Genomic DNA, 21,985 nt, shown 5'->3' on the forward strand with positions numbered 1-21,985 from the left:
TTTCCATGGCACCTAGGTCCCCAGGACGCTCACCTGCGAGGTGATGTTGAGGGTGAGTGTGTCCAGGCCTCCTGACAGCATGCCCTGGGTGTCAGCCAGGGTCAGCGTGACGCTCGCATCACCCCCCACGCCTGACGAGGACATGACCAGATTCTGGCTGGAGATGGCCGAGGAGGACATGGCTGTGGATGAAGGGACGCCCCCACTTGCAGGGTTCAGTTCTAGAAAAGAGGCCAGGGAAGGTCAGGGGGGACGGGGGAGGAGCCACATAGGATGGCCGGGACAGCTTGGGGGGGGGGGGTTCTTGGGAAGCTCGGCCCCTCCCCTCACATCCACTCCCTCCCATTTGTGTGTTCTAAAAGAGGTGCTACCAGAAAGCCTGCGTGGGCTTTCATACACCAACAAGCCCCATATGACATAGGAACGTCCTTTAAAAAGGTTCTATGGAAGTCAGTGCTGTGATGACAAACGCGGGACATATCTGACAAGAACAGCTCTAGGAGCCTCTCCCAGTCCTAGGCTCCCTTTTGGGCCTTGTGACACAGGGCAGTGAAGGCTCAGGAGCTGAGCTGCAGAATGCAGTTATAAGGGCATTTTCCTGTCACATGGCCTTTCCGTCTGTATCCTGTATTCTACCCGTTCCCACTTAATCTGAGTAGGAGTCTGAAGACGCATGCTCTCAACAGTGTCCTGCTGTGAACAGCTCACCCCAGTGGTATCCTTTCCAGTAAGAATCAGGAAGCCATTCCTCTTTGCCAAACAAGAACAGCTAAGCAACCAACTCTGAAAAGGAACTCAATACATGCACAGCTCTAGCCTGGATTTGAACACATCCTCCTTTCTCTCAAGAAGCACGGTGAGCTGTGCAGGCATGGGAAGGGTGTGCGGCAGGCGGCTTACTGACCAGAGATGGTCAAGGTGATCTCCTGAGGAGGCCCTGCGGGCGACGTGGCGGTGGGCCCTGCCGCCTGGGCCAGGACCTGGCTGAGGCTCGAGTTGTTGATGGTCAGGGTGATCTCGTGGGGGCCCGTGGGGGTGGACACGATGCCTTGAGTGAGGTCCTGGGTCCCTGCACATCAGACACAGCACATCAAAGGTAAGCTCTAAAGTATTCAACAAGGTGAAGATGAAAAGTAAACCACCAGGGTTGGTATAGCCTAGTGGTTAAAGTGCTTGCCTAGCATGCACGAAGACCTGGGTTCGATTCCTCGGTACCACATACATAGAAAACAGCTGGAAGTGGTGCTGAGGCTCAAGTGGTAGAGCTCTAGCCTTGAGAAAGTCCAAGGACAGTGCTCAGACCCTGAGCTCAAGCCCAGGACTGGCCAAAAAAAAAAACCCAAAAAACAAAAACCAAAAAAACCCACTGACTGCCACTACTTCATTTAAAAAGATTTATTCTAGCATGCAAGAAGACCTGGAGTTCATCCCGTGATGCCACCCATGAATGACTAATACCATAAAGATCATTTTTAAAGGCCTCAGGATGGAAAGGGAAGTCAGCATGGGAAAAGCAAATCAGGAATGAAGTAATCTGCACAGACATACTGATTGGGCTTGGCTGATGAAGGCAAATATTTTATTCTTTAACACTTTAGCTTCACGAAGAAAATGGCACCATTATATCCTAATCAAACATGCAGTCATCAGCTCGAAACAGCCTCCCACTGCTGGTGTCCACGAGGGCCCAGGGCTTACCACTGCTGCTGGTGGTCAGTACAGAATCCTGCTCCGACAGAGGGCCAATGGTCAGATTAGCGGATGTCACCGTGGGCTGCAAGGACAGGCCCGGTACAGGCTGAATGACCACACTGGCTGGGACCGTGCTGTCTGGAGTTGTTGGCACAGAGCTGCTCTGTGAGGCCGTGCCAGACTCCCCTGCCAGTGGCTGAGTGAGCAGGCTGCCCTGTTGGAGCGTTTGCTGCAAAAGGCTTGGATCAATCTGAGAACCGAGAGACACGTGTCACAAAAACGTTCTGGATTGACGTAAGACTGAAGCAAAAAAACAACGGCAGTTATCATACCTGCAATGTGATGTTATTAATGCTGGACGCATCAATTCCAGAAATCTGAACATTTGGTCCAACCAAATTAGCAGCCAATTGCAACTGGATACCCTCCAGGGTGGCCAAGCTCCCATCTGTCAGAGACACCGTCAAGTCCCCACCGGCTAGCCAGAAAAATTGAGGAGGGACCAGTATTAGAAATGAACGCACTTTTTACACAGAAGCTCACTAGTGATGTAAATATGCAAGGCTGATAAGTTATATTAATGTGACCTAATTAAGGAATACTAATATTAATGCTAACTGAATCATAATTAAAACACCGTGAAATAAATCTCTTTTACACGTTAGCCCAAGATTTAAAACAGAGCAATCACTAAGGAGTGGCCATGCGGCTGTATTCATGGACAGAGTCAGATGCAAGAGGAAGGGCACACAGGAGATCTAAACACTGGTAATTGCTACACCTACTTGCAAGTAGTATACAAATAAATTTAATTCTTTCTAAGCACTATGACAACTGGATGAGCCACTACAGAAAAATGTATTTATATAACGTATGTATCTCAGTACTAAGTTCTGGGGAATGTCGATGGAGAAAGAAAAGTTTAAGAACAAGAATAGATCAAAGTGTTGAGGTGTTCAGAATGTGATGGGGAAGGGGGGCGGGGGGAAGAGGGGAGGTATGGCTTAGAGGTAGAGTGCTCGCCTAGCATGCATGAAGACCTGGGTTCAATTCCTCAGTACCACATACACAGAAAAAGCCAAAAGTGGTGCTGTGGCTCAAATAGTCGAGCACTAGCCTTGAGAAAGCCCAAGGACAGTGCCCAGGCCCTGAGTTCAAGCCCCAGGACTGGCAAAAAAACAAACAAACCAATGAAGTAAATGTGACAGGAAAAGAAATGGGAGATAGACAGGTGAGTAAGAGAGCCAAGGCTCCAGGAAGGAAGGGCAAAGGCAGCTGTCCTGCTGCTCAAAGTGGTGTTTCTTCTGAGCAGGGACAGAGGAAGGGACATGCGCTGCTGCCCGGGGCTGGTCCACCGCCTGGAGTCCTCACCCGACACGGAGGCAGGGAGGATAGCCTGGCCCACCAGGCCTTGCTGAAGCAAATTTTGATCAAACTGCCCCGTCAGAACAGAGTTGTTCATGATGAACAGGCTGGGATCAGGAGAAGGAGAACGGAGGAGGTTCACAGGCTGGAGTCCCTCTGCGGGGCTTTGTGTCACACACTTCCTGGCTTTCTTGGGATCTGGCTTGTAGTGAAACTGCATGTGGGTCTTCCTGCGTCCTGAAGTCCGGAAGCGCAGCTCGCAGTGTGGACACTTGAAAGGCTTGGCTCCCGTGTGTAAGCGCATGTGAACCTTCAGGCTTCCTTTCGTGGAGAAGGCGTTGCTGCACACATGGCAGCTAAACAGCTTCTGACCTGTGGGAAGACTCACGGATGAGCACGGCTGACCTGGACTCTCAGAGAGACTCTGGACCACAGCATGATGTCAGCAGCTCAACTAACTGCAGTGCTGTTGTTCACAGCTCTAAGTTAGTGTTTTCACTGCCCTTTATGCTTTAGTGTCCTGAAACTAGAGAATTATTCCAATACCGACTAGAATCCCCGACTTCCACTTGCTGGCCACCATGAAGGGACTGTCACCATCTCAGCTATTTTCTCCTCTGTCACACAGGAACAACCAGAACACCAGCAGTGTACTTGGAGCAAGGGTGTAGGCAAGTCCACAGGCTGTGTGCCCACTGTTATACTTCCCCTTTCCTCCCTTCCTGTCCGCTTCTTCCCATGACCACCAGGGTGACAAGCCAGAGGGGCACACGTGTGGAAGACCCTCGAGGCGGAATCGTCTCCTGGCTTCCCTTTCCTCCACGCTGAGGCCACTGTAACTCTGCCCTGCTCTGGAATGCTCAGACGTCACCTCAACATCTGAACAGAGCAGGCGGTACCAGCAGCAGAACTGGTCATGTAGATAGTTCCTGAGCCAGGGTAGGAGGGACAGCACACGAGACCTGGACTACCAAGGTGGGAGTGTTAACTAACCCTACTCACCTTAGTCAAGTTCGCTGCTAACACCGGAGACAGGCACAGAGAGCCTCACAAAACAATAGGAGAATCTTTTTTCCATGGTGCCAGTCCTGGGGCTTGAACTCAGGACAGGGGCATTTTGTCTCAGCTTGTGTTTTTGCTCAAGGCTAACCCTCTACTACCTGAGCCACAACTCCCTTCCAGCTTTTTTCTGGTTAATAAGAAAGGCAAGAGTCTCTCGGACTTGCCTGATGGGCTGGCCTCAAACTGCAGTCCTCTGATTTCTGCCTTCTAGTGGCTTGGATTATAGGTGTGAGCTCATGGTCACCTTTAACAATAAGGAATCTTACTCAACGTTCCCATGTCTGTTTATAGAGTTCCAAATAGCCAATCTGGAAAGTGTCACAGAACTTTGCGTAAATTCCAATTATGCCAATTCAAATTCTGTTCAGAACCATACATTAATAATAGGTCGGTGACCCAGAGGACTATGCAGCCAGCACAGGCAACGCTGTCTGTGTGGCAGAGGGGAAGTCAATCATCAACCCCCTTCATCTCAGGAAGCAGATGGCCTCGCTGGCATCACTGTGCCCACACACAGAGCCTCTGGTCAGAAAGAGGAGAGCTGCTCTCTGCAGCAACACACTGCAGGGTAGACTCCAGGGTGGAGGACTGCATCTGGAGGGCACCCAAATCAGGTCCAAGAAAGGCCAGGAAAACTGATTGGTAATTCTTCCCTTCATTAGAGAGTCACCGAGCACTGTCTCAGATTTTACGTGACTACAGCAGATGGGTCTGACTGAGATTGTGTTTAGAAGGAAACCTACAAGCCTGTGTAAGAAGACAACTTGCAACTTGACTTTGATCTACTCCTGTTTTCTTAGCTAGACCGTGTTCCTGTCGAGAATAAACAACACAAGAGTGATGACTCAACGTTCAGGTATCTAGGCCACTGACACAGGTTTGGAGATCTATCATCTATCTATCTATGTAGACATGGAAGCCTATGATAGGATACATATTCTACACACATATAGGTTGACACAAAGCCTCGGCTTAATTTTATGTGCCAGGGACTACATATATCCTTTTCTTGAATGCTTGTTTGTAGGTAGAACACGAGAATAAAAAATCTCCTATATACGTTTTTATAGGTGGTCTATAATTTTTACAATATGCAGGCCCAACTTCTGTCCAGGTCCAAGGCACCTGGCACCCACCAATACCACAGCTGCTGGCTCCTCACCTGTGTGCGTCTTCACATGGCAGTCGAGGGTGGATTTCACCGTGAAGCTCTTCCCACACTCATCACATTTATATGGCTTTTCTCCAGTATGGATACGAACATGCCTGTCCACAAAACATTTGTAACTAAGTTGTTTTCTTTTAAATTGCAGACAGATTTGTAAATTTTGCAGTTTAAAAACTTACAAGCTTCACTATATAAAAAACATAACATAATCTTACTCTAGGAACCCTCTATCACTTCTACAGTAACAATAAAACATATGTTTAAAGGGGGGGTTGGCTGGGAATGTGGCTTAGTGGTACAGTGCTTGCCTAGCGTGCATGAAGCCCTGGGTTTCATTCCTCAGTACCATGTAAACATAAAAAGCCAAAAGTGGCGCTGCAGCTCAAGTGGTAGAGCACCAGCCTTGAGCAAAATGAACTCAGGGACAGTGCTTCGAGTTCAAATCCCAGGACTGGCAAAAAAAAAAAAACAAAAAAAAAACACCCCAAAACAAAGAAATCTAAAACTCTAATACCTCCTATCTTTAAACCCTTTCCTGAGATGTTGTCCTTCTCCATCATTAGAAATTCCTACCAAACAAATAACAAAAATAAACAAATCTGGGGGCCGGGAGTTTGGCCTAGTGGTAGAGTGCTTGCCTACCATGCATGAAGCCCTGGGTTCAATTCCTTGGTACCACATGCATAGAAAAAAGCCAGAAGTGGTGCTGAGGCTCAAGTGATAGAGTTCTAGCCTTGATAGCCTTGAGAAAGTCCAAGGACAGTGCTGAGGCCCTGAGCTCAAGCCCAGGACTGGCAAAAAAAATAAAAAATAAAAAATGAATAAAAAAATAAACAAATCTATGTAACAATAAAAATATCTATAAGATTAATGAAGATAGGCCTAATTTCCTTGGAAATTAAAGTGCCCTATAAACCAATAAGAAGACAACCAGCTCCATCCAGAGAAGCGAAGAGGCAGAGCCCAGTGCCAGGTGACAATTGAGGGTTACAAAACAGCACACAGCCAAGACACACGCAGAGGCAAGCACCATGCTCAAGACCAAGGAGCAAGCTGCATGAGTCGTACATGCGAACAGGTGCTGAAGGATTTGAGGCAGAAGCGTGTGCACTCAGGCCTCTGCAGGAGGGCTAGCAGTGACCTAGGACGAGCTCAGCCAGGAACCCTGAGGAGGGCACACCGCAGTACCTCACCTACATCCCTACCCGCAGCAGGCCTGGGGACACAACTCTGGCATACTCGGGAAGCAGAACTCTATGCCATCATTAACCAAGTGAGAAGTGAGTTTATAGATGTTTCTAGGACTCGCTGACAGCAAAACGAGATCAGAATGGCAGAACTCAGTGCGGGACATGGACAGGCCTCACTGAAAGCACACTGGAGACGTTGACAGGGGCGAGCTCTTGGGGGCAGGAAGTCTGCCCTGCTTTGTGCCGTGTTCTACTACCACCTCTTCCAGGCTCAGCCTAGACAAGGCACAAGGCTGCGGCTACTGGCTGCTCATCAGCACACCGCTGGCCTGCAGGGACACAGCCGTCCCTGGTGGTTATGTGACTGGCTGCGCCAGACGGCAAGCACGGAGAATCCAATACTGCATCGGTAAGCCCCAAGTCCCCTCCACAGTTTAGCATCCTACTGTTTATTAGCTGACCTCAGATCACACCATCACTTCCTGGCTTCCGTCCTGACCTGCTGTGCGTGTCTCACAAGTTTGCCAGATCTTCCAGGCCTTCTGCTCAGCTCTCCCAGGGCCTTCTCTGAAGTACCTTTTGCCTTGCTTCTGGCTCTGCCCAATGCACCCTCCTGGCAATGACCCTAAGCTCATGGCTCACTAGCTGCCCTTCCCCATTCCCCAGGGACGCTCCCACTCAGGACCTCCCTCACCCTTCATAGAACACAGGACACTGGTTCTGGAACAATCAACCCATCCATCATCTTAAGGTAGTCACAGCTCTTCTGTGTGTTAAAATGCTTGGCTACAAATACAGATGCTGAAGGCGGGGCCAGATAGCAGACTAGAAGCAGCAGTCATTCTTTTCTCTTTTCTTTTTTCCCTCCCTCCCTCCCTTCCCTCCCTCCCTCCTTCCTTCTTTCCTTCCTTCCTTTGTTTCTTTCACTTAGAACCCAGGGGCTGAGCACTGTCCGTGGGCTTTCTTAAGGCCAGAGCTCTATTACTTGACCCACAGCACCACTTCTGGCTTTTTTTTACGTATGTGGTACCAAGGAATCGAACCCTGGTCTTCTTGCATGCTAGGCAAGCACTCTACCATGAGGCCAAACTCCCAGCGCATCAGCCATTCTTAACCCCATAGAACAATCTGGTCTCAGATGAGACCAAATCTTAAGCCAAAAAAGAAGAGAATTAAAATTAAAATTAACAAAGGAACTGACAAGGAATAAGAAAATTGTGTAAGAAGAGAAAAGAAAAGAGCTGCCAGCTCTCTTAAAACAAAACCAGACACCCCTGGATCTACCTGGAAGCTCAGTGCTGAGACCGTCGGGGAATGGCTGACCGTGGCCTCAGCGGTGCCAAGCGCCTCCTCCTATCACATGCGCTGGGGTCTAGACTCCCGACACCCGGCTGGACTCCGTGTCCCCACCCGCATGTGGACCAGCAGCCTTCGCCATTATCACCACAAGGACACACAAGCCACCAGCAAACAGGTCTCCTCCTCCTCATTGCTGCCAAGAATGCGCTTTCTAGGGAGTTCCAGCAGCCTCAGCAGCCCCGCCCGTGACCTCTCTCTGACGGGAGGCAGGCACAGGCAGGGCTCTGGGGCCACTCACCTCACCAGGTCGCTGGGCTTCTTGAAGCTCTTGGGGCAGTATGTGCAGCAGTTGGCATGCTTGGGCTCCGCTTCGAGCTCTGCCTGCTTGTCCTTCATCTCGCTAATGCGGTCCTTTTCCGCAGCTGACTGCACTAGCACCTTCTCTGACACGGTCGCGCTCTCCTGGGGTCGAATCTTGGCTAGCTGGGCCGTCTCCTCCTCTGTGAAAGTGATGACTTCAGGGCGAGGCTTTCTTGATGCACCTCTGTCAGGGTTCTCTTCCTCCTCCTCCACACACGTGTCTACATAACACACAGGAAATAGTCAGAATCCTCACGAAAGCTCAAGTTCTCACCTGCATCATCTTTCTTAGAGGCTCACGAAAAGATGGGAGAAGAGGGAAGGTGGACAGTGAGACAGAGGACAGGCAGTCATACAAGAGAGTCAAGAGATTCAACTCCCACTTGGCACAAGTTCCAGAAAAAGAAAAGGCAGTCAACTGAAGTTCCTTATCGTGCCTCCAAAACATGGACAGGCCAACACTGATGATGAAATACAGAGAACCTGTGGCACAGGCCCCGAGAGAAGGCCCAGCACAGAGAAGACAGGGAAAAACCTGACCATCACAGAACCGTCAGGAAGCGTGTCCCAGCACAAAGCAGACCTGCAGAACCTGCCTGCGGTCCCAGCTGCTCAAGAGACAGAGGCAAGAGCACCAAGTTCAGGATATGCCCAGTACCCAGCTTAACAAACTAAAAACAGAGGACTGGGGGTGTGGGTCAAGTGATGAGAGCACCAGTGTTCACCTAACGAACGTGACACCTGGCGCTCAAGCGCTACTAGACAAAAGTGAAGACTGCTCTGGGTACGGGGAGAACACAACTCCCGTGGCCAAGCGTGCCACGGTGATCTATAAATGTGGATACCCCACTGGTACCCCAGCTTCATGCACTCCTGAGAAGAGGCAACTGTGCCCGCTTCTTATTCGTGCTTCCTATCAACTCTCCAAACCCCACGGCAGCATTCATCAACTGGGAATCAAGGCACTAAGAAATACCACCAGGCTAGAAGGTACCACCCACCCTGCAGGTATTCAGAGCTGTCTGCTGGAAGGGCTGCTGAGCAGCTGCTCTGCAATGACCACGCTGGAGCTTCTGCCTCAGGACAGAAGAGCCAGCGCAGCGCGCTCATTCCAGTGTCGCACACGAGCTCCCTGAGGTCTGGAACCTGCAGGCCAGGTGACGCCACAGAGAGAAAGGGAGCAGCAACTGAAGAGACAAGCAGGAGCCTCTGCACAGCATGGCCCGTGCTGCCTCCATGCAGTGACAACCCCCAGGGAGACGCCACCCTGCTCAGAGAGGTGTCGAGGCTGGTCCCCAGGAAACAGTGTGCTGGTGTCCCCAGAGAAAAGACAGAGTGGGCAGGGTCTGCCAAAAGGCAATTCCCTGGTGAGTAGCCCTCTCCACATAGCCTGGGAGCTAGGAAGGCTCCCCTGCTCACCCTGGATGGAGTCATGCGATTAGGAATCCAGAGAGCACAGATAAGCACACGTGGCGGGGTGGCAGAGCTACTTCCAATTCCACAGCAGCTCAGGGTGCAGGCCGGGCTCTAGGCCTGGCCAGGCATGGATCTGTGCTTCCATATCTGTTGCCCAAGAAGCGTGGGTGCAGGGAGATTCAAAGACCCTCAAAGCACAGCAGCACGCCACCACACTGCCAGACGTCACCCCAGACCCCTGCGCATGAGGGAGGCAGAGAGCAGGGCCAGAGTGGGCACTGCTCAACCTCTCTGGGCTACCTTATCAGGGGCATGTAAGATGCACTGTAAGGACTGAAGATGATACAGGCAGGTGTGATTTGGACATGAGTCCATCCCTAAACAGGTGTCTGAATACCTCCAGCCTCTGTCTCCGTGGTGGTGGCTGCGGCAGAGGGGACTGTTTGGTGTCTCTTCATGTGCTTCTTGCAGTGCACGGCTGTGCGGAATCCCTCTTCACAGAACGGGCACTTGTAAGGCTTCATGCTCATGTGTGTGGCCATGTGCCTCGTGAGGCTGCCGTTGGTGGTGAACGAGGCACTGCAGATGCTGCAGCTGAATGCCTTGACTCCTGCACAACAGCCAAGAACAGCCCATCAAGAAATCCACATGCACTCAAAGCAAATGCACATGCAGGACTCCCAACAGGAGTGCTAATTTACTGGGAGGGAAGAATTGGTTTAAGAACACAGGACTAACAGGGTACATTTTTTTTTTTTTTGGCAGTGCTGAGATTGGAACTTGCCAGGCAAACATCCCGGCACTTCATTCATACCCCGAGCCCTTCCCACGCTTGGTTGTTTTCGAGATAGAGTGTCACTATTTCTCCATCCTCAGCCTCTGGCCATGTTGCCTGGCTTCCTGATTGTGAGAGGAGGCCACCGACATTTCTGCCTATGTCTACGGTGGCCTGCAATTGTCTCAAAGCTGGTGGCTCCAGAGGAGCTGGTTCTACCACATTCTCTACTGTCCTAAGAAGGTTCCAGGAAGAGGCTGCTCACAAGAAGCTAAGTTTTTTTCCACCTTTGGTCATTGATACCCACAATAATGTAACTCGTTAGATTTAGCCCCAGAAATGTTCTTTCTAGCCCCATCTTTGTGTCACTGCCCACAGGTACATAGATTGTCAGACTCCAGAAAGAGTCTAGAAAGCCTATTTTCCAGCCTCATTTCAGATCAAGCCTCTGGCTAGGAAAGGTGCCCATGCCAGCTCTGTCCTCAGCCCATGGCTCATCAATCACAGTCCCACAGTGCCTCCAACACATCACCAATCTCCCAGTCATCCTCATAACAGCCCTCACGCAGCCCCTAGCCACCAGCCAAAGATCCAGGCCCTAAGACTTCGCACTTTGTTTATACGTTTTCTTTCCAAAAATACCTTCAACACCAGGTGTGGTGGCTCAGGTCTGTAATCCTAACTACTCAGGAGGATGAGATCTGAGGATTACAGTTCAAAGCCAGCCTGGGCATAAAAGGTGCTGAGGCTCGAACCTCCAATTAACCTCTAGAAACTTGGCAGTGGCACTGTGGCTCAAGAGGTAGGGCGGTAGCCTTGAGCTGAAGGGCTCAGGAACAGTGCCCAGGCCCAGAGTTCAGTCCCACAAATGACAAAAGAAAAAAAAAAAAAACCTTCCACAGAATACTGATGTTACCATGCAGATTTTCTTTTCTCTTCTTTTTTTCTGCCAATAGGGCTTGAACTCAAGGCCTGGGCATTGTCCTTGAGCTTTCTCAAGGCTAGCACTCTAACACTTGGGCTACAGCATCACTTCTGGCTTTTTCTGAGCATGTGCTACCAAGGAATTGAATCCAGGGTTTCATGCATGCCAAGCAAGCACTCTACAGCTAGGCCAGGCTCCTCGCCCATCAAGTGTAGTCTCAATGCATTAAATATATACACTGAATTACACAGAAAACTATACTACACTAAAAATATATTTAATTAAAGTCATGTAAACCATCTGCTAAACATCCAATAACCATAGTATATTAAAAAAAAAAAAAAACCTTACCAACTCCATAACAAGATGACAAACAATATAAAACAGGCACAGGATTAGTAGACATTTTTCAATAAGTACATGCAGATTCAAAATAAGTAGCCATGCTTGTAATTCTAGCTATTCAGAAGGCTTAAGTCTAAGGATTGTTGTTCAAAGCCAGCCTGGTCAGGAAAGTCTCTGTGTGACTCATCTCAAATTAACAATAGAGAGGTGAGAGAGAGAGAGAGAGAGAGAGAGAGAGAGAGAGAGAGAGAGAGAGAGAGAGAGAGAGAGAGAGAGAGAGAGAGAGGGGAAAAATATGAATGGATATGGCTCAAGTAGAAGTACACTAGCCTTAAGCAAAATCTCAGGGACAGCACCCAAGCCCCTAAGTCCAAGCTCCAGGACTGGCACCAAAAGAAAAAGAAAAAAAGTCATTAGCCACTGGAGATATGCAAATAGTATCTAATGAGTCATGAAGTCACTGAATCTCTGAGGACATTCTTATTATTATTGCGTGAATAAGACAGACAGTGACAAGCAAGGATATGGAGAAACAGAACCTCATGTATTGGCTGGTAAACAAGTAATGTAGAGCAGCTGCTGTGGAAAAGTTTGATAAACTAAATGTTTATGCATATAAAGAAGGGATGTTATGGGAAATAAAAAGGAATGCAGTGCTGATACAGGCCAAATTTAAACATACTAGGTATGCCTGAAAAACACCAGCCATCAAAGGACACATATTGTATGATTAGCCTATTTATTCACAAGCCATGGCTAGAACACATAAATTTACTAGGCAGAGGCAGAGTTTCCTGGGGACATGTAGGGAATGTGGAGAATGACTGTTAATGGGTATAAAATTCCTTTTGGATGTGATTTTTTTTTAAAAGAAAAGGTCCTTAAGTTTTATTGTGTTGGTGATTGCAGAACTCTGAACATCGTAAAAACCACTGTTAGGGAACTGAATGGTACAGGGACCAGCGCCCCATACAAAAGACAAAATGGGCGCCATGAGACTTTACCAGTGTGAGTCTTCTCATGGGACTTGAGGACACCAGAGGAAACGAAGCCTCGCCCACAGAGCTTGCACTTGTAGGGTTTTTCTCCTGTGTGTGACCGCACATGCTGCTTCAAGTGGCTGGATTTCTTGAAGCCTTTGTTGCAATAGTCACACCTAAAATGCAAACACAAGAGTTCAATCGTGCTCGCTCTGCAGAGTGCAATCACTAGCACAAAACCTGAGAATGGAAGACACAGATCCAGCTTTAGCCATCTCACCTAGCAAGTAGACAGACTTACAGACACCACACTGGCCCACACTAAAGACAATGCTGAAATATACAACAGAAAAATACTTCTGCTCAGGGTACTTCAAGTCTTAAATGTATTTTATGCCATAATAACTCCTCAGCAGATGAAAGATTTGATTACTCCTAATTGTGCAACTGTAAGGGTTCTCTACACTCCACAGATTCGTTTTGGAACGTTCCGTAAGCAGGGGCGAGAATGAGCTCTCCTAGAAAGCCCGAGAAAATGGAACTGCACAGCACTCGCAGGAAGACCCAGGTCCAGGGAGCAGCTACCTGTACGTGCGCCTGCTCTGATCCTCACTGTCCTCTAGGAGCGGGGCACGCTGCGCCTGTAGGTCCAGCTCTTCTTGGGATGACTCCGGAAGCAAAGGGGTTGTCTAAAAAGAACAGACATACAAAGCACAAGCATGTGAATACCTTATGAAGAAACTTAAGTAACACAACTAAGAGCTAAGGGTAAACATGGATGGAGATAAGAGAACCTGTACATGCTTGACTGCAATCACTGGAGCCAGAACGTGATTAATTTGGGACCTTAACTGAGCCTTCAGAGGCCCGTATGCTAAAGCTGCAGACATCAGCCTGTGTCCTTGCTGGGAAGGGCAGAGCCTTCAGAGGCGAGCCTCTGGGGGAAGCCATGGCTGGAATCTCTTTCCTCCTGCCTCCACGAGGCAGGAAGGAGCAGCTTTGTTCTACCACACACTCCCCACCATGGTTTTAGCCTTGCCGAGGGACAAAACCACAGAGGCACAGAGCATGGACTCCTACCGCCTCATTTCACATGGTCACCCCAGGACCCCAGCACAGCAGAAGCTGACTCATACACCAAGGGCTCCTGAAAGGGGTGCCACAGACAGGAGTCGTCACCCTAACTCCCTCACTGGGGAGCTCACAGCCCAGGGTGCTCAATACTACTGAAGACAGCCTAGCCAATGCTCCCTGACCCCACAGAATGCCGCTGCCCACTGCTCCATGCCTGTCAGCAGTGGAGGGCTGTCTACCTGCCCTGCACACCGCTGCTCCATGCCTGTCAGCAGTGGAGGGCTGTCTACCTGCCCTGCACACTGCTAAAGCAAGATCCCACTGCTACTTCCTTCACCTGACTGCCCTTCTCCAGGTCATACACGCTGGCTGAGAAAGGCCAGTTACTGGGCAGTGTGCCCTCCACAGCACTGTCAAGTATGTGGCTTCCAGCTAGAGAAACTGCGGACACATCCATGCCTACCACTGGCAAAGCTACCAACAGGTTTTAAGGAGATTAACAATTAATCTGTCTATCATTTTCATTTCCAAGTGCAGAAAAAACAAATGAACACAAGTGTCTCCAACCTGTAGGGAGTTGTTTTAAATTATGAAATAAGTGTAACGTATCAACATTAATTTTATCTTCCTCCTAACATTTCTTTTTAAGATTTCAAATCAAAATGCTTAGGTTTTGTACATTCTCGTATATAATAACACTCTTCTGACTTCCTGGCTTTTGGCCAAAAAGTAAGAACCACATTTGTCTCCTGAGGAGACAGAAAGTAGCTCTAAGATGTTTTAAGAGAAGAGCAGGGCCGGGCTGGGAGTTTGGCCTAGTGGTTAAAGTGCTTGCCTAGCATGAACAAAGACTCGGGTTCAATTCCTCAGTACCACATATGAAGAAAAAGCCGGAAGTGGTGCTGAGGCTCAAGTGGTAGAGCTCTAGCCTTGAGAAAGTCCAAGGACAGTGCTCAGGCTCTGAGCTCAAGCCCAGGACTGGCCAAAAACAAAAACAAAAACAAACAAAACCCAACACAACTTTGAAGAAGAGAAGAGCAGGGTCTGTAGTCTGGTCTGACTGGTTTCTTTCCTGGTCCAGAGGTTAAAGGTTGTCCCAGAGGGATCAATTCCTCAGGTTGAGGGTGGAATTAGGACTGGGAGCCAGGCTTCAGCCCAGACCAGTGGCCCACAAGTCAGACTGCACAGACAGTGGGCTGGCCTAGCCATTCAAAAGCTCATGCTCTGAAATCCAACCTGGGTTCAGATCCCAAGCTCCATTTTCCATTAGCCTTATTCCTGAGGCCCCACTTCTCTCTCCAGGATAGTTCCTTGGCTGAAGCCCCTTCTACTTATATGGCTCTGGAGTGGCTGTCAAGTAATTTCCTCCTACTCAGGTCCCACGTCTAGGTTAACACAGGGTCTCCTTGGCTCCCCCACATCCTAGATTTCAATCCCACTACAGGTCTAAGTAAAAGTGACACCAAGCTTTTCCAACAACAAACACCAACTTGGTGTGCTACGAAGTCAGGTTTTCACATGTATTAACCTGAATGGTCTGAGAAGAGACATGTCCTCTCAGCAAGCAAATGGGAAGGTTATAGAGAGGACAGAGTAATGACAGCGACGCATCCATCTGAAAACACACACCACACTGAGGGTATCCGAGCTGGAAACCTGCAGTAAGTTCTGCTGGTGGAAGGTTGTAGACAAGGCCTGGGACTCGAGTGTGCTGGAATCCTGTAGTTGTTGCACAGGTGGAAACGGAGTCTGCTGGTTGTATGTATCAGTCACTGGAAAGCCTGAAGCAAATCAAAAAAGAAGCTCTACAAATATGTTAAAAACTGCATGGAATGGTTAAAACAGGTTTATAAATAAAAGGCATCTAGATACATTTCTACTTTCTGAGTGAGAAGGAGGAGGGGTCTGCATCGCACTCTAAGTGAAATTCACTCCTAGGTGATCTCAGCAGATCACCCGGCAGTGTGTGCAATAAAAATGTTGACAATATATGTCAACATTTTGAGTGTGAGACCATAAATTTTAGAAGAGTTTCAGAAAACATCTCAAACTGTGATCAAAGCAAACCCAGTGCAGGGCAGCTTGTCTGCAAGCATCACTGACCTTGTGACAACCCTGCTGGCTCGAAGGACTGCTGTGGAGGCGTCTGTTCCTCAAACGGGTCCATGGGCCCCGGGAGAGGGTCCTGGGGGGGGGCTGAAAACCCATCTGAGGGTAGGAACCAGAGATGGAGCTTACACGCCAAAGTACACTTCAGTGGGCTTGCAAACATGACAAGTCAGTAGGGATGCCAGGGATATTCTTCTCTGGCGTTCACATGCACACGCACATGCACACGCACATGGACACGCACACACACGCACACACACGGATCCAAAAAAAGCAGGGAGATTCCAGCATGGATGTGCTGAGTATGAAGGGTGTGCGATGCAGGGTCGCCCAGAAAGCTCAGACTCCGGTCACCTCCACTAGTCTCCAGCGGCTGGTCTGTCAGCGGCTGCTGGAGGCCTCCATCATCTTCTGTGCCCACCACGTGTTGTGGGCCCAGGTCCAGCATGGCCTCGGGGTCTGTGGGGCCCGCCTCGGCTGCGGGCTGCATCTCCACGGGCACGGGTGTTGACACCTGGAGCTCCTGCTGGTCTGCAGTGCTGTCGTCCCCTGGGGCCGCCTGCTGCAGCTGCTGAGCAAGTTCGTATCTTCAGGAAAAGCAGTGACAAAGTTCTCAGTTAGATGCTGGACACGACTGTGTGAGGTGTCATTCATTCAGTAAAGTTCTTAAAAATATTTCATTTGAAGTCATGACAGCAGTTCAGCTAAAAAGAAAATGTTAAAAAGTTCACAAGCAAGAGCAAGGGAAGGGCTGACACCGTCTAAAAAGAAATGTACTCTTTACCTGACTTATGTACCTGTAACCCCTCTGTGCGTCAACTTTATAATAACATTAAAAATCTTAAGAAGAAAAATCACAAGCAAACCTTAAGGGCTGGCATAAGGTGCAAAGAGAAGGGACAGAATTTCTACTTAAAATTAAAGAAATGATGAAAGACTTCACCTGCTTAAAATCCAAACCTCAATTCTGTGATGGGTTTAAGACTTCAGGAAAAGAACCAAGGCAGCGCCCTGGTAACTGCATCTGGATGCTTCATGCAAATGTGGCGCGTGGGCAGGGAATGCAGTCCTGTAGTCTGCTGATCCACATTTGGGCGGTGCTGGGACCCGCAGGCTTGGCTCCCCCGGCAGAGGGAGCCGGAGGGAAGCGAGGGTGTCCGAGGGCCCTAACCTCCAGGAGAGGGTAGAGGGATTCGTCCTTCTATGGCATTACTGGAGGTGGTGGAGAGTAGGGGGGCGGCTGGAAGACGTCACTGGGCAGATGTCTTTGAAGGGTGTATACTTTCCTCATCCTCTGTTTCCTGGCCACCGTGAGCCAAACATGCCTAGCCATTAAGGAGCCACATGCCCCTTGCCACGAAGACTCCGTTTCACCACAGCCTAACTGTATGGAGCCAGCCCACCAGGAACTGAAACCTCTGAAACTGGGAACCAAAATAAACCTTGGCTATTTTAAGCTTTTTCTCTCAGGTATTTGTCGTGGCGGCAGCAGCGGCAATGACAACAACAAACACCTAACAAATGGCCAATCATCAACTGTGTTTCAAAACATTTCCTATAAGGCTTATGGCCAATCTAACTTGTTCATATTAATGCTGCTTTTTAACAACATCTACAGAATATATAGTCACCAGGTCCATAATTTCTCTTTCAGAGAGAAATAATGAATTTCAAGAACAAATCTTAAGAGCGTCAATGTATCGCTTATCTGACTCCCATCCTGGAAAAGGCAGGCAACCCCTGAGTTGGTAAGATGCCTTCTCCTCTCGCTCACAAACACACGCACGCGGGACTTTGATCCTAGTCACCCATCTCGGCAGGATTTGACTGTTACATCCAACAATGCCTTTCCTTTTCGTATTCTGATATCAATTCTCATCTACTTTTACTGCAGACCAGACTAAGAAAAAAGTGGTATGAAGCAAAGCATCAGAAGACACACCCTTCACCCCTCTGCTGTGTGGGTGGCACTGTTCAGAAACAGGGTGAGGAGCCCATGGCGCTCCACCCCTCTCCCTGTCCATTCTGCCTGCTTGCCCAGGTTTGGGGATTTAGTACTGCAACACTGGATCTGAGTCTTGCTGGCTTTATCAGTTATTGAGGGATTTCAGTCACATCTCCGTTCTAACCACGTTCACCCATTTTATAGCACTCTGCCCCACCCCCCCTCCCCAACAGCACCCCCAAAGGGTTTCCTTGTTCTTTCTGCATAGTTGCAAACAATCTACTTTGACAGTCTATCTATTCTTAAGATACAAGGAACTCTGGGAATTTCAGAGACAGTGATGCGACACAGGATGTGCTCTCTCCTCGTGGACGTGCAGCTTCACCTGCACACAGCTGATAGACTTGCAGAGGGTCACCTCAGAGCCGCACACTTCAAGGAGACAGAATGCACACTACTCCCATGTGTGTCCTTTAGTGTAACCTAGACAAACAGTAGCCAAACAATTCCACCTAAGACAGGTGACCTAGCAACTATAGCATCGACCACGGGTCTATCAACAAAGGCCTCAAAAGTTTTTAAGGCTTTCAAAGTTTTCCCAATACTACCCCAGAAGGCCTGGCTGAACGCGCCACTGGGAGTATCAGTTCCCCGGCTCCAGGGACCTCTCTTACAGCAAAGGTCAAAAGCCAGCTGGGATGCCACAACCCTGCTCCACTAGCAGAAAACAGCACTCTGCACATCTAGCTAATAGGTACTCTTATATCCCGAACACAGTCTTCTATCTGCCTGACTCTACCCAGTGTGCCACAGCAGGGAAACTAAACACTAACAGCAGAGGTCAACTGTGCCAAAGCTAACTCCATCAAAAAGGCAGATGCAAACCCACCACTGCTCACTTATTTTCACACACCAAATTTGACTTGGAGTAGCTGAGCAGATGCGCCCCAGACTGTGTGTCCAAAAGTACACGTTGGGCTGCAGATCTAGGCACATTTCACGGCAGCCTCGGAAGCCATTTCAGACAAGCTGAGAGCCAGCCACCGAAACCTGCAGGCACAGGACACGGGTCAGAACCGTTAAAAGTAAAAGCCAGGACCCTATGGCTCATGTCCACTTGGGAGGCCGTGGTCGGAAAATTTCAATTTGAAACCAGACCAAGTGGAAAAATCCAAGAGACGCTCATGTCCAATACACCAGCAGAAGTGATAAAGCACCAGCTGTGTAGGCTAAGCAAAGTGTAAGGCTCTCAGTTTAAGCCCCAGTGTCATCACTAAATTAATTAAAATTAAAAATCGGAATATTAACCAGAAATGATAGTATATTTCTAAGGTCCCAGCATTTGGGGGGCCCAGGCAGGAGTTCAAAGCCACCCTGGACTACACAGTAAGGTTCTGTCTCAACAGATAAATGAATGAATTAATGCATTCATCTAGGAGTCTCAACAGATCCTCAGACACCGACTGCCACTTGAGCTACAGCATCACCTCCGGCTTTTTTTCTACATATGTGGTATCGAGGAGTTGAACCTGGGTCTTCGTGCATGCTACCACTAGGCCAAACTCCTGGCCCTAGGATTTTGTTTCTTAAAAACACTCCACATCACCATCTGGGGGAATTAGGGATAAAGAAAAAGTAATAATCAACAAATAAAGTGACTATCAGAGTGATACCTACCTATGGGTTTTCATGTGCTTCTTGCAATTTAGGGAGGTCTTAAACGTTTTCTGGCAATAAGGACACATATAGGGCCGGAGGTCATTATGGATACCCATGTGTCTCCGTAAACTGCCACCAGTGGTAAAGGCTCCATTACAGATCAGACACTTAAAGGATTTCAGTCCTGTGTGCGTCCGGATGTGTGCTTTCAGCACGCCTGCAGAAACAAAGCCTCTTCCACACTGAGCACATTTAAAAGGCTTTTCCCCTGTATGGGATCTAAAAGAAAAACAATGTCGTGAGTGAGCTTCTTCTGCTGATACCGCTTTATAATGAGTATACATGCTTATAGGCATTATACCCTATTATCACATTTTTTTCCAGCTAAACAGGCAGCAAAGACCCAGCCTTCTCGATTTCATGAATGAAAAAGCCGGAAACTCTAGTGCAATGTGATGCGCCTGATGGCACACAGTTGAGTCCAACTGAGACAAATGAGGGCTCATGTCTTCCTTCTAGTTCTAAACCACTCTCGGGAGTCACTCTGTCTCATGGTCCAATCTCTACTTCCACTTTTTTTTTTTTGCCAGTGACAAAAGTGAGCTTTAATGAACACATCTGCAAACTTAAAACATTTAACATAAATCCAATTAAATCACTAAATACTTCTTTGACCTTTCCTAGAAGCTGTAAACACTGAAATACAACGAAACTATAAATAAAATTAAACCAAGTTTTCTTCTTTGCTTATTCCTATGCTTATTGTATTGAGGCTAGAAGCAGGGCCTCTTGCTACTTGACTCACTGACCCTCCTCCACCTGTGCCTCAGACCAGCTGTTTTTTTTTGGGGGGGGGCGGCGGGGGAGGGCGGGTCATGGGGCTTGAACTCTGGCATAGGCGCTGTCCCTGAGCCCTTGGGCTCAAGGCTACCACCCTACTCTTGAGCCAAGCCCTGCTTCTCATTTTCTACAGGTTCACTGGAGATAAAAGTCTCAGGTCCTTTTTGCCTGGGCTGGCTTTTAACCTTGATCCGCAGAACTCAGCCTCCTGAGTGAACCACAATGCCCAGCTTCAACCCAGTTTTTTTTGCTGGTTAACTGGAGGAGGGAGTCTCCAGAACTTTTCTGCCCACATTGGCTCTGAATTCATATCCTCCAGATCTCAGCCTCCCGCGTAGCTGAGAGGTCACTAGGGCCTGACCAGTCTCTGAATAACATGTTTTTTACTTGACAATAAAAATACCGGCTAGGGCTAGAGGCATGGCTTAAATGGTTGAATGAAAAAGCTAAGCAAGAGAAAAAGAAAGAGCCTGAGTTCAAACCCAAGCACAAAAACAAGAAGAGAACACCACAAGCTAAGAATATCATCCCCTCTAGTGACCGGAAGTCATTACAGCCCTAAGTCTTTACAATTACACAAAATCTCCATTTCTGTAACTTATGTTAACTTACCTAATATGTTGTTTAAGGTGGCAAGATTTTTTATATGCTCGATGACAATAAAAACACTTGTACGGTCTGTCTGCTTCATTGACAAAATTATTATTAAAATAACTTTGGAAAAACTGGTTTCTTGGAATGGGCTGGATAAGACCTACACGCCAAAAGAAAAGCAGGCATAATTCACCGTCAACAGTAGAGATAAATCTAAATAAAGCATCTGTTCTTCCTAAAAGATTAAAATTCTCATGAGTTATGTGAGGAAGCCGTTCTATTTTAATCATCTTGGAACCACTGCTGACCTACAGAGACATGTTCATAAATGAATATACTTTATTCCAGCACTATCACGGGTGTGCTGCGTAGTTCACAATTTACACGCTGTGACTCCCTGCACGACTCCCAGGAAGTGCCACGGGATGCTGTGGGTAGCATACACACAGAAGCCAGTGCAGCGGTCCCGACTCCCGCAGCTCCATGCTTCTTTCTCATAAAATCCACTGCTCCTCTCAGCTCTTTCTGGCATTTCAGAATCATGAGAACTCTGCCCCTTGTTAGGAAAATCAGTGCCAATCCAAGAAATCACACCTTTGTAGCATCTCTTAAACAAGTTGCTTCATTTCTATGTCTATTGCCACACATATAGAAAAAGCTGTAGTAGTGCTGTGGCTCAAGTGGTAGAGCACCATCCTTGAGAAAGCCCAAGGACAGTGCTCGGGCCCTGAGTTTAAGCCCCAGGACTGGAAAACAACAACAACAAAACACCTTAGTTCTTGCTTGTATGTAACTACCACAATGAAATTCCCCTTATATAACTAATCTGTGCTCATGAAAGAGAAGGATGAAAAGGAGGAAAGGAGGGAGAAAGGTAGGGAAACAGGAGAGGAAGAAAGAAAAAATCAGTTTCTATCTTGAAAAAAAAGAACGAACAAACTTTGGAGTGTAAAGGAGGGAATGTCTGTCAAAAAACAAAAACATGACCACCTGTTTCTATACCATCTAACCATTTCCCTTAATAATAAAGAGAATTATATGGTCTCTATTGCTAATGCATCCCAACATTTTCTAAACTGAAGTATAAAGGCCCACCTCACGAGGTTAAATAGGCCCAAGTAGGCTAAAACCCTCCCTGTGTGTTTTTACCAAAATCAGCCTTAGTAGTTAGATCTTTCCTAGCCCCC

The 21,985-nt window shown here is 48.2% G+C and overlaps 1 protein-coding gene across 1 annotated transcript in view; it reads right to left on the reverse strand.

The window, feature by feature from the left end:
- Znf236 (zinc finger protein 236) overlaps positions 1-21,985 on the reverse strand; it is a 67,727-nt gene that overhangs the window by 10,501 nt on the left and 35,241 nt on the right. The window contains exons 12-26 of the mRNA XM_090352952.1: positions 20,817-20,958; positions 19,383-19,643; positions 16,115-16,347; positions 15,755-15,859; positions 15,281-15,432; positions 13,163-13,266; positions 12,602-12,753; positions 9,950-10,162; positions 8,075-8,357; positions 5,282-5,385; positions 3,064-3,429; positions 2,025-2,170; positions 1,699-1,942; positions 905-1,069; positions 34-221 (exon numbers count right to left, since the gene is read on the reverse strand). Of these exons, the coding sequence (XP_090209078.1) occupies positions 34-221; positions 905-1,069; positions 1,699-1,942; positions 2,025-2,170; positions 3,064-3,429; positions 5,282-5,385; positions 8,075-8,357; positions 9,950-10,162; positions 12,602-12,753; positions 13,163-13,266; positions 15,281-15,432; positions 15,755-15,859; positions 16,115-16,347; positions 19,383-19,643; positions 20,817-20,958 (2,858 nt within the window). The remainder of the gene's footprint in view (positions 1-33; positions 222-904; positions 1,070-1,698; positions 1,943-2,024; positions 2,171-3,063; positions 3,430-5,281; positions 5,386-8,074; positions 8,358-9,949; positions 10,163-12,601; positions 12,754-13,162; positions 13,267-15,280; positions 15,433-15,754; positions 15,860-16,114; positions 16,348-19,382; positions 19,644-20,816; positions 20,959-21,985) is intronic.

Source organism: Megascapheus bottae, chromosome 19 (genome assembly GCF_031878675.1).
Source record: "Megascapheus bottae isolate mThoBot1 chromosome 19, mThoBot2.hap1, whole genome shotgun sequence".
In the NCBI taxonomy this organism is placed as follows: domain Eukaryota; kingdom Metazoa; phylum Chordata; class Mammalia; order Rodentia; family Geomyidae; genus Megascapheus; species Megascapheus bottae.